This window comes from Anser cygnoides, chromosome 3 (assembly GCF_040182565.1).
Source record: "Anser cygnoides isolate HZ-2024a breed goose chromosome 3, Taihu_goose_T2T_genome, whole genome shotgun sequence".
NCBI classification, from domain to species: domain Eukaryota; kingdom Metazoa; phylum Chordata; class Aves; order Anseriformes; family Anatidae; genus Anser; species Anser cygnoides.
In genome coordinates, this window is record NC_089875.1 from 63,069,385 (window position 1) to 63,081,732 (window position 12,348).

A 12,348-nucleotide genomic window follows, 5' to 3' on the forward strand; every position below is an offset into this window, starting at 1 on the left:
GTGTGTCTTCACTCCAAAATTACAGCTGAGAGATTACATGTTCAGTGTGAATTTGCATGCAGATCTATCTAATGTGCTAAACATAGGCTAGCCAATGTTTAAAGGTTCTAAAGCAGGCACTAATATCAACTCTAATTCCATGTTTTCTGATCCTTTTTGTTTAAAGGCTATGCGTAGTCATGAAGGAAACGAAGCTCAAGTCTGTTACTTCATAATTCAGTTACTCTTACTCAAGCCTAATGATTTCAGAAACAGAGTGAGTGATTTTGTGAAGGAGAATTCTCCAGAGCACTGGCTGCAGAATGACTGGCATACTAAGCATATGAGTTATCACAAGGTATCAAAGCTAATAAAATCCTTTTATTGTAATACTACGCTATGGAGTTCAGATCAGCTAAAAAGTCTTTTGTCCTGTAAATTACGGGACAGTTCTGTAGATTCTTGGAGTTAGTTTATAAGTAGTAATTTATTTGGACTAGTATGAAAAAAACAACACTATGTTTATGTAATAATGTTAAAATTATAATGCAATCATATCTAAAGATGGAAGCATCTGAAGGGTTGGTTAGAAACTTGTTAAACTAAATCCAATAATTTTAAAAATTATTTAAAAAATTAAAAATAATTAAAATTTTAATTATTTTAAAAATAATTAAAAATTTACTCATTTAGAATAAAGGTCCTGTGCATCAGGGAAAAGGTATCTGTTCTCTGGTTCCTCATCATCAGGTTCCCCATCCCTGTAGTGATGGCACAGGGCCTGGTTGCGTTGTCTTCACTCCACTCCACCTTCCCTCCTATATCTCTTAGTCTGCGCACCAAGCTCCCCTGGTGTTACGAATGCCTAAGGTTGCAGTTTCCCAGGGAGTAATTACATGCATGTTATTTCAAGTGTTCTGACTCAGTACATAATGCAGAAACTTCTGGTAGTGCTGATTCCCCTAGATTTTCTCTTAAACCACTTAACAAGGAAAACACAGTCACTGCCTGCTTTCAGCTTTGCATTGGTTTCCTTAATGCTCCCTTATGCCCCTTCAAGTGGTGATGAAACTTTGTATATTTTTTTTTCCTGAAGAAGTTGTATGTAGGTGTCATAACCACTATTTAATTTCACTCAGAGATAAATTTTCCTCAGTAAGATTTACACTGGTAACCTCTCATTGCATTCATGTATGATAATAAGGGTTATGAAGTGTCCTTTGAAAGCAGTGTCGATTCTGAATATTTAATGCAGTGCTTTTAAAGAAAGAGCTTTTAATTTTGTTGGATTTCTTCCCTCCAGAAATACCCTGAAAAGCTGTATTTCGAAGGCTTGGCAGAGCAAGTCAATCCCCCAGTTCAAATCCAGCCACAGTACCTACCAATTTATTTTGGAAATGTATGCCTGCGCTTTCTGCCAGTGTTTGACATTGTAATCCATAGATTTCTGGAACTGCTTCCAGTGTCTAAATCACTAGAAACTTTATTGGATCATCTGGGAGGTTTATACAAATTTCATGGTAAGTTATCTGGGAATGCAGACTTTTTGTTCCTATTGTGACAATTCTGTTCTTTCTCCTTCATTGCCTTCATTCATAATTTTAATCTGCTAGCACAGTGATGTTTAATCCTTTCCTATTCTTTGAGCCCTATGCACATTTCCACAAAGAAGTGCATTCCCTGGTTAGTGTATTTCAGCCTACAAATAGCGAACTTACTTTTATTCTGGTAGCTTTTGCTAGTTCATGCTTGCTTTACGCCTTTCCCTTTCACTCCTTTCTAGTAGTGAGTACTTGGACTTGTGTCTTAACAATCTTTCTGTTACCAAGACTGAAACAGATAGATGGAGGAATTTTTTGTTTGTTTTCTACCTTTGTTAAAGGTGAAATAATTTAACCTGTTTTTTTAATACTTTTTTATTGCGCTTTTACAGTAAGTTTTGTATAGATGACATAGATATGTTATGGCCAGACATTTTACAATATTCTTTTACAGGATTTCATACCTGGAGTCTTCCTATTTAATACCTTTTATATGAAGAGGTGATTAAGTGGATTAATGTCGGATAGGTTATTAAATGTTCATATGTTAATATTGACTTTCTTGCTTAACCTCTACCCATCTCCCCACACATTAATGTATAAATGGAAGACAAAAGAGAATCAGTGTTGTTTAGTGAAGTAAAGCACATGAATCCATTCCAAATACACTGTTTTGAAATACCTGCAATTTAGTCTCAGGGAGCTCTTGATTTTAATTTCATGTTTGCGACCAGAAATGTAACGGTGATGCTAAAAAACATCCTATTCACTTTGTTGTTTTCTTCTTGGCAGACCGTCCTGTGACTTACCTGTACAACACTCTTCACTATTACGAGAGGCATCTCAGAGAGCGCACAAACCTCAAGAGAAAGCTTGTTCATGCCATAATTGGCTCTCTCAAAGATAATCGCCCACTGGGCTGGTGTTTAAGTGATACTTATCTCAAATGTGCTATGAATGCCCGAGAAGATAATCCATGGATTCCTGATGACATTTACTATTGCAAACTCATTGGAAGACTAGTAGACAATATCCTTCTTAAATAGTGCATGAAATAAGCTGTGCCAATGTCTCGTAGCTTCATTTCATCAAAATGTAAAGTTCAGTTTCCATCTGTTCAGCCTAAATTCATGTTAGGTTACTTCAGTATATTTTAACTGTATGCATTTGTTTCTAGAGGTGTGAAGAATGTCAAAGCAGTAAACCAGTTAAGCAGATATAGAACTGACTGCAGATGATTTAATATTTACGTATATATACACGTATATACTAGGTCAGTGGTCTCTTTGGCCAGTACAGAGCAATACCTTCTAATTACAAGCATTGTTTAGAAGAAGAAAACGAAGTTGTAATGTGTTTCTTCAGTATTTCTTTATTATTTTATGCAGGGACTGTGCTCTCCTGGTAAAAACAGCTTGAAAAATATGGTGAAAATGATATACAGTACAACTTTATAAAAACTTCACTATTTATTCCATTATTTCTAAATGCTTAATGCATTCTAAATTGAATTCTAATTGCCTCATAAAATCAGCTTGACATAAAGCACGATTGTTTAAAGAACAATGTAGAACATAAGATTAATTTTTTTTCTAGTGCCATTACGAGTATTACTAAGAAAATATGTTGTAAGCAGTGCCACATTTAGGCATGTATATAGCTGAATATATATAGGTGAAAGTCAGTATACGTGCTGTTAGCTACTGCTGACAATCTGGTTCTTAGGCGGGAAGAACTAGAAATTACATCTTTAACACAAACCTAAATTTTCTTAATTATTCCTTTTTACTTTTTTATGGTTATGATCGCAGTTAATTTAAATTCCTGTGGAAATATCTGGTGAACCCATGCAGCTATGTTCTAGAGAACAGTGCTAGACACTTTCTCTTTCTGGGTTAGCTTTATGGAAGTTGGCCAGTTTTCTGGGTGTCGTGTCTCTTCCTTCACTTATCTTCCCAAACCTGCCTTTCCTTTATGTGTAACTTGGAAAAAGTTTACTCAATCTATCTAAAGAAAGCTAAAAATACATAAAACCCTGCTTTTATGCAAATTTCAACAGTGCGGTGGGAGATCTTTTCTGTATGTAGCTCAGATGAGCTAGTGTTCCTCGTGAAAGCAGAGTATTTTCAGACTAAGCAGGTGCTCACTTTGCATAAACTGTCACCCTGGAGTTCTGCTAGGAGATCATATACTGAAGCAAATTAATGGTTTCAGATTATGCAGAGTAGAAAATTCTTGTTATTTTCATCTTGTCATGGAAGCAGATGGTGGATGAGATGGTTGGTGTTGTTTTGTTCCACCTCTTAATCAGGGAAATTTATCCTCTGCATGACCATGTGTGTAGTGCATCTGTAACTATGTATTTGTGCAATCCTTCAATGACTTATATTGATGCTCTTGGCCAGATGTCTTATTTTTATGAACTATGGTTTTTTTATTAGTTCTCAGTAGCTTATCTTTCATTTCAACTCAACTATATATGTATATGTGTTATATTTTTAAATACCATGCTGCTTACACTAGTCCTTGTTGGGGAAGCTTTTTTTCCTTAATCATTGTCACCTATGGCAGGGAAATCACCTGGTCCGTTTCCAAACTGTGACTGGAGATTCAATGAGTTTCCTAACCCAGCTGCCCACGCTCTTCATGTTACCTGTGTTGAGCTCATGGCCCTGGCAGTTCCAGGAAAGGATGTGGGCAATGCACTGCTGAATGTTGTGCTGAAGAGGTACGTTGCATCTCTGAAACTGTTTCCTGCAATTTTTTGAGATTGCTAAGGTAGTTTGTAATATTCATTTTCATTGAGTTTTATAATTTTTAAGTATAAATAATGACATTTTTAATTAGGTGGTTTTGGAGGACAAACAAAGCTATAGGGATCGAGCAGAAAAATGGTGTGTTGGATTCGTGCATTGTTGTGTATTGTGTGTACTTCAGGAACCATTGATTCAGCACAATGAAAAGATGGTGGGAAGACCTCACACTAGCTAAGGAATTACCCAGTGGGTTCAGTGGCACAGAGACTAGAAAAAGGCTGTTTTCCTTTCAGCTGGCATGGCAGGAAAAAAGTTGATATGCAGAGAAAGGGGCAGGAAGCCTTGGCAGGATTCCAGATCCTTGTGATGCTAGTGTAAAATCAGAGATGCTTTAAAACGGAGTAGTAGTGTACCAAGGCTGGCGTTCTGTAAGGATGCATTAAGCTTTACCCATAGTTCTCTTTCTTGATTCCTAGCTCAGTCACTGTGAAAAGAACTGAAGTGAAAGGAAGGACCTAGTATTCTTGCAGTGACTCAGATGTCATCTTTGATAAGCACTGATAAACTGAAATGATTTTTTTTCAGCCTTATTCAGCTTAGTAATGTATTATTGTTATCTTTGTTTGTGGCATGTGGAGGGAAGTAGTCAATAAAGGGACAAGTAGCCTTTAAGCACTCAAGTCTGTTTTGTAGCAATCACAGTGTGATTACAGTATTTGAAGAAAACATGATACAAAAGCAAAATCATGTCTGAATAAAATTTTGCTGGTAACTTCATAGTGGTATTTATATTGTCTGTTGGCTCTCCTGCATAGCTGCATATGTTTGTATAGTTCTCTCAACTTGAGAAATGTTCTTTGTATAAGTACACCTTGTTCTAGGTACGCGAAAAGCACAAGCTGCAATTGTGAATTTCTGAGGCTGAGTTTTCTTTTTCTTTGTAGTCAGCCCCTGGTGCCAAGAGAGAATATCACAGCTTGGATGAATGCTATTGGACTAATTATCACAGCCTTACCAGTAAGTCGATACGTTGTACTTTGAAATAAAAAAAAAAATAAATCTTTTTTCCACGAAAAAAATGATTTCCACGAGAAAAGATGATGAGCGTTATCTTAGATGGAGTTCTTTTCAGAAGGAATTCAGGCTTTTTGTTTTTCCAGGAGCCATACTGGATTGTTCTTCATGATCGCATTGTGAGTGTTATCAACAGTCCCAGCTTGACATCAGAGACAGAGTGGGTTGGTTACCCGTTCCAGCTGTTTGACTTCACAGCATGTCACCAATCTTATTCTGAGATGGGTTGTAGCTACACTTTGGCTTTGGCACATGCTGTCTGGCATCATTCTAGCATTGGACAGCTTTCTCTTATTCCTAAGTAAGTGCAGTGATACTTGATGATTTAATTTGTCTTTAGAACTCCATGCATATTGTAGATAAAGAAGCTGTACTGGTAGTATTTATACAAGCAAGTATCTAGGGGGTAGCACCAAAACCCACCTGATAAATCACAAGGTTTATTCCAGCTCCTTATTCCCCGACACGACTCTTGTGTCTGTAAGTTTCAGAGCTCTCATATAAAGTGTGATTGCCTTTCATCTGCCTTTTTAAATTTTGATTAGCTTTTATGCTTTTGTTTGTTCCTTTCATGTTCAGCTTTTCTTAAAGGCATTGACTGTAGAGTAGTCTTAAAGCATCAACTGTAATGGGTAAGTGTGTCCTTTATTCTGGCAAGTGCCCTGTGGCTGCCAGTTGAGATGCTTTACTGACTGAAAGATGCAGTAGTGATCCACTTAGTCATTAAGGCAAGTAAAAAGTACCAGAAGTTGATTAGACTTTCCCCAGTGCTGTGTTAATGACAGAATTAACAGATGTCATTTACAAATACCAAGTTGTAACATACTGGACAGAAGTGAAGGTAGTATGATGTATTCCTGTCAGTCAGTCGTGACTGTTGATTTAAAACTGGTGTTAAAACTTTAGAGCACAGCTTTTTCACTGTACATGGCATTCTGCTAAGCTCAGGTGGGATTGTTTGTCTCCTTGAGACAAGGTTCTAGTCTTGTGATAATGTCTGGAAATGTTCTAGAGTTTCACTGAAATAGCTAGTATTTTCTGAAGTATGTTGTAATTTCTAAAATGAAGACTCAAATCTGCGAGAGTCCTTTGTTTTGGTTAAAGTTTGGGCTGGGGGGAGAAAAAGTGCAGTTCAAATAGGATGTATCTTAAAATATTGCAGGTTCCTCACAGAAGTATTGATACCCATAGTGAAAACTGAGTTCCAGTTACTCTATGTTTACCACCTTGTCGGTCCTTTTCTACAACGGTTCCAGCAAGAGAGGACACGATGCATGATAGAGGTAAAGTGTAGCTCTTGGATTACTTTATACAGTGTATGTTATTTTTGCTCGTCAGTTACATTAAAGAGTAGACTGTGACAGAGATCTTTCTTATAAACATTCAGAATTGAATTCTATACAAATAAAACAGTGTTTTCAAGGATCTGAATTGCTGAGTTGCTATTCAGCTACCTTGTTAACTGAAACCCTATCCATTTGCTTCAGGATGAAACACCTAGCACTTTTTTTTTTTAAGTGACACGTTTGCTTTGGCTTTCAAATTGCATGTGAAATGTGCGTCAGACTTCATGTGTTTTTTAAAAGCTTCTATGCAGGTTAAAGAAGGTAAGTAAGAGCTACGTACTGTGAGAATGAGGGAGCACAAGCAGTTTCTTACACTGGTATCAGTGGGGGGCGGGGGAGGGAAGAAAGGGAGAAAAGAGATGGAGTTGGCCAGCAGCCAGATGAGCTAAAAAACTACAGGTAGCGGAGTCCTTTAGAGAAAGACGAGCTAAACATGGGAAATGTGTCTTTACGTATTTGTGCTGACAGCAAATATCTGCTAAGCCTGTATGGCAAGTATGCATCTCATCTCTTTCTAGAGTTTGATCAACATAACATAAAAGTTTACCACCACTACTATTTTTTTTATCCCAAATTATGCATGTCCATGCTGGGGATTTCACTTTAATCTTCTTAGGTTCCCATTAGATCAGGTGCTGCAATATTTTCCCTCATTTCTTTATAAACTGTTTAGTTTACATACATCATTTTGTGAACAAGTCACAAAGTGTAGGAAGGCATAAACAGTGAGCTTTGTAACTGTTGTTCCCATGTTTTTTGGATGTATTGTGAATACAGGATACTGTAAGGAGCTGTATTAGTTAAATAATCATATTGTAGTGTTTCTGTATATTTCTTTACATATTTCCTTCAGTTTTCTTACTGAACTATGTCATTTTCTGATTCTTTTTAAGTATACTTTAGAAGCATGAAACAAAAATACATACATCATTTAAAGGTCGGACTAGATGATCTTTGAGGTCTCTTCCAACCTAAATGATTCTGTGATCATTTGTGAATCCACTGATCTGTCTCTCCTTTCTTTTTTAATTCTTCTTTTCTCTTTTTTCTCATTTTCTTATAGCTACAATAAAAGTCAATCCAAATTACTATTTTTTTCATGAAACAGTGCTTAAGTACTGGAAGAGCAATAGAAAATGCTGTTTAGGTGTGGAGCAGTATCTTTTTATAGGCTCCTGTATAATACTGTAAATAGCTAGTAAATACTGCTTTGACTGTTTTCTTCCTCCCTTAGGAAGGAACAGTTTTTGTCTTTTTTCTCTGCATTGAACCAAAATACAAAAAAAATGGAAAGATGATAGATTTTCAAGTTTCTTAGCATTCTCATACCACTTCTTTTCCTTTGCAAGGAACTGATTTCAGTGTCAGAATATCATGATGAGTTACTCCCTTCAGAGTAGGCAGCAGCTGTCGTGTGACTAAAATGACAAGTCACAAAGTTCAAATTTCACATTGTCGTTTTTAAATGGTCATAGTCTTACATAGGTTTGCACACAAAGCCTCCTTTATTAAGTATGTTGAATCATTCTGGTTGTAGAGAATTCATCTCTCTGTGGAGAATGCTTGAACCATTAAAATGCACTGTATGCATTTGTCGAAGACCTAGCTGTAGTCTAGGTCCAAGCTAAAACAGTAATCTGTAGTCTCTTCTCTGCAAAAGACTCAAATCTTGTGTTAAACTTCTTATAGGTATTTATTAATGTCTACTTTCCCGAACATTTGCAAATTTTGTAGGCACTTATTCAAAGCATATTGCAGTCAGTGATGTTCAAGCATTAATTATGTAACGTGTACCAAAATACCATCACTACACTCGCTGAAATTTAGCTTCGGAAAAAAGAATCATTTAGTCAAGCATGATGGGATTGGTTAGACTTGCCCATTTGCCTCTGCAAGAAATAAACGGGAATTACAGGTACTTAAAAAGCAGTATATATATTTATTACACTGTTGAACTGTGTTTCTGCTCTAAAGCTCTTCAAAACCTGTTTTGATTTTGGGTGTTTTTTGTGTCTGTGGAGACAGATTGGAGTGGCGTTTTATGAAATGCTCCTGAATGCTGATCAGTACAGCTCGCACCTGAACTACATGGATCCTATCTGTGATTTCTTGTATCACATGAAGTATATGTTTACAGGTGACAGTGTGAAAGACCAAGTAAGTAAACAGTAGATACTGATACTTAATTATCCTTTTTTCCCTATGACAAATTAATATTTTTAGGAGTGATTTTTGTATGTAGCATTAAAAAAATGATTAATTGTTGACTGGTCTCTCTGTATGCAAACTGGGGAGTTGGTATCCTTTTATACAGTTGAAACCTTTAGACACAGTAGGCTGAGTATCTCAGATTTCTAGATTTTCTGTAGTGTGAAAGAAGATTACAGCTTGAAATTTTTAAAGTACCATTATTAAGTAACCAGTAGAAAGAAAGCTGTATAAACTTTTGGTTGTTTGACAGCTTTTTCCTCATTTCAGTCCATAACTTTTAAGTTTTTCCTTAGTTTCTGATTCAGTTAATGTAACTTGACTTGTGACAAAAACAAGAATGTATCCATAGTTGGTGGAAAAATAATTCAGCTAGTTTATTTTATAACAGTGTGAACTTCTTTAAAGCATAATTAGTGTGAATCATTTTGCAAAGCTTTGGTGTACAGCTATTACAAGAGGTCCATAAGTTAGCATGGTGAATAGAATGTTAACATAAATACCATGATTTACTGTATCTTTTTCCTTTTTTAGTTGTGCGTATGTAATGGTCAGGTACAGTGGTCAAAATACTTCTATTTTACCAAATGCATTTGTCTTTATTATTATTTATTATTATTATTTTATTTTACAGGTTGAGAAAATCATTTGTAATTTAAGACCAGCTTTGAAGCTTCGGTTACGTTTCATAACGCACATCAGCAAAATGGAGCCAGCAGCTGTTCCACAGCAACCTCTCAGTAATGGCTCACCAGCACCACAGCCTAGCCAAGTGCCTGTTAATGTTGCTTTGCCGGTTACACAGTGAAATGAAGTGTTAGGTCGGCTTTGGTGTGATGGTTTCCTTCTACTAGTCAAGGTGAAACGTTATCTGATCTGAAATCTAGTATGCTGTGTAAAAGGAAAGAGAACCGCGTGCAAATTTCTGCTTCATTTTCTTTTGCATAATGAAGCTGTCTAATTGTATGCACGCCAGTTTTCCTGCCTATTTATATCAGACACTAAATAAGGTATATGTTACCTTTCCTTGAAAGCACTGAGTAAACTTTCTCTGCATGCAAGTACATGGATTTCTGAAGAGTTTACAGTATTCCTGCTCCCTATCCAGATCTGAGTCACCTGGACTTATCCTTCCTTCTGTCTATGAAATGAAAGGACATTCAAACAATGTAGCGTGGTAGAAGAATGGCCTTTATAAATTTGGCTTCTGCATTATTAGAAATTTGTATTCTTTTTGTCCAACAAAACTTATATTCTTCTCATCTTTTGGGCAGACAAATTAAGTTATTATACAGAAAATCTCCTAGAAAAAAAGACTGCATCAGTTACATTGGGTCAATTATTCTCAGTCTTTGGGAAGATGTTATGAGCTTTTGAAAATATCTGTAAATTTTATATGTACAGTTTACATTCAACAAATGACCAGTGGGTTTGATCTAGCATCAGTTACTAGACTAGATTACTACCCAGAGGCTGTCTCTAATGAATTTATTATGAAAGTCTGCATATTCAGTTAAAGCTATGCTGGTTGTTATTTTATCTTTCCTATTTGGGAAATGGTGTAATTTTTATCAGGTCAATCGTATGAATTTTATTAATATCGATATCTTATATTTTAGATTTGTATAATATTCGACTAAGTTTTTTCTGTGTACTGTGTTCTGAGGGTTTTGATAAGAGAATTGAAAGACTAAATGTTTTGTAAATACTCATTTGACAAACTTTTTTTTAAATTAAAAACAAAACAACCAAAAAAAAGGCAACCTTTTATGACTGTAGTAGTAGTGTTTATTTGTTTTCCGTACATTTTATGTTAAAAATAAGGATACCATAGCAAGTATATTTCCATGGCCCAAGTTCTTTATCAGCTTCACAATAGCACCAATTTCGGCCCATTTCAGAGTCAGATTTCTATCTTTGATCTATGCCTTTCTAAAAATGTGATAGTTATGAAAAGGAGTTGTTGTTTCTACGGGTGGAAGTGTTTTGGTTGGTTGGTTATGAAGACTGTCAAAAAGGGACAGCAAACCTGCATTGCTGGAAACTGCCATCATCTAGATTGTACCCTTGGATCCCAAATTCTGCCAAGTGTAATTTTAAGAAAAAACTGTGAGTGCTTTTCAATTAATTTGTCTGATACAAAAACATGTTTGCTTATCGAATGCTACGTTTGGTCTAAAACATGTTGTGTTCCATTCCAGAGTCAAGTTATTTTAGTGATTTTTGGCTTAGTTTTGATAAGGAGGTGAACACAACTGGTCTCCAAAACTCCAGTGGGGACAGGCCTATCCATAGAGCCATTCCCACAGGCTTTCAGGGCAGATCTGAGAGGCAAGATTCTGATGGTGGCTTTGAAAGCTTCTGTTGTCAGTGAAACTGTATTAATAGTGGTTCTCTTCCTAAACAATTTTTTTTTGTCTGTTGCCTGCAGAACAGCACGTTACCTGGCTATTCAGCATGATAGTTATGACTGAATTATATTTAACACTGCAGGCGTTTTCCTGAATTGTCTCACTTCATATTGAAATACGTTTTTAGCTTGATGTGGACCGTGAGTGTCCTTTTAAATATTTAAACCTCATCTGACTTTTATAGAGAATATTTATTTAGGAGACTTGAAAGTTTTATTTAGGAGACTTATTATGAAATACGTTTTTAGCTTGATGTGGACCCTGAGTGTCCTTTTAAATATTTAAACCTCATCTGACTTCTATAGAGAATATTTATTTAGGAGACTTATATTATTATATAGCTGGTTGAGTCAGTGCAGATTGTTAGAAAAGGTTTGCATTCCCTCTTTAAACACCAGAGGGAGACTTCTTCAGAAAATCTCATCATTGTTTGATTGTGTGTGTGTAATGCATCATGAATACTCAAATCTTTGGAGTTACCAACATTTTTATCCAAGATTTAACAACTTAGAAGCCATATTGTGCTCTTGTCCTAGGCGTTTAAAATATGGTGTTTTTTTTTCTTTCTTATAACCAAGTTTGCTTAAGGACTTGCTAGAGCTGCGGGATTTGCAAAATCTTCCAAACACATCTAGGAGGCTTTAAGCTACATGCTTTTCCCTCTTAATCAATGTGATAGTACAGAGAGAACCTGGAAGAGGATTAATGAAATTGAAACAATAATACATCTTCTTATGGTAAGAATAAAGGATTTTTTTTTTAAAGTCAATCACTTGATGCGTGCAACTGTTACCAGAGTTGATAAGAGATTTTTGTATCTTAAGCACATCAAAATGTAGGCAATAAAGGAGATCAGTATATTTGACTTGGATTTTGGCACTAAGACCATTCAGATTATATTAGTATTTGTGGACTGTACCTGAAATCGTGCAATGTTTTCTGAAGATGCACCAAAACAGGGTAAGATCATTGCAAATTTTTGCTGTTAGTTTACTTACCCCTCTGATTCTCCACAAGATGGGTTTACCTCCAT

At 35.9% G+C, this 12,348-nt stretch overlaps 1 protein-coding gene across 2 annotated transcripts in view; it reads left to right on the forward strand.

Moving 5' to 3' along the window:
• Positions 1-11,001, forward strand: part of MED23 (mediator complex subunit 23) — a 36,741-nt gene extending 25,740 nt beyond the window's left edge. For both annotated transcript variants that reach the window (XM_066994276.1, XM_066994277.1), the window contains 9 exons: positions 167-337; positions 1,283-1,499; positions 2,313-2,549; positions 4,083-4,248; positions 5,221-5,293; positions 5,437-5,651; positions 6,513-6,633; positions 8,722-8,853; positions 9,539-11,001. In XM_066994276.1, coding sequence (XP_066850377.1) covers positions 167-337; positions 1,283-1,499; positions 2,313-2,549; positions 4,083-4,248; positions 5,221-5,293; positions 5,437-5,651; positions 6,513-6,633; positions 8,722-8,853; positions 9,539-9,712 — 1,506 coding nt within the window. In that variant the 3' untranslated portion in view covers positions 9,713-11,001. The remainder of the gene's footprint in view (positions 1-166; positions 338-1,282; positions 1,500-2,312; positions 2,550-4,082; positions 4,249-5,220; positions 5,294-5,436; positions 5,652-6,512; positions 6,634-8,721; positions 8,854-9,538) is intronic.
• Positions 11,002-12,348: the final 1,347 nt, after the last annotated feature.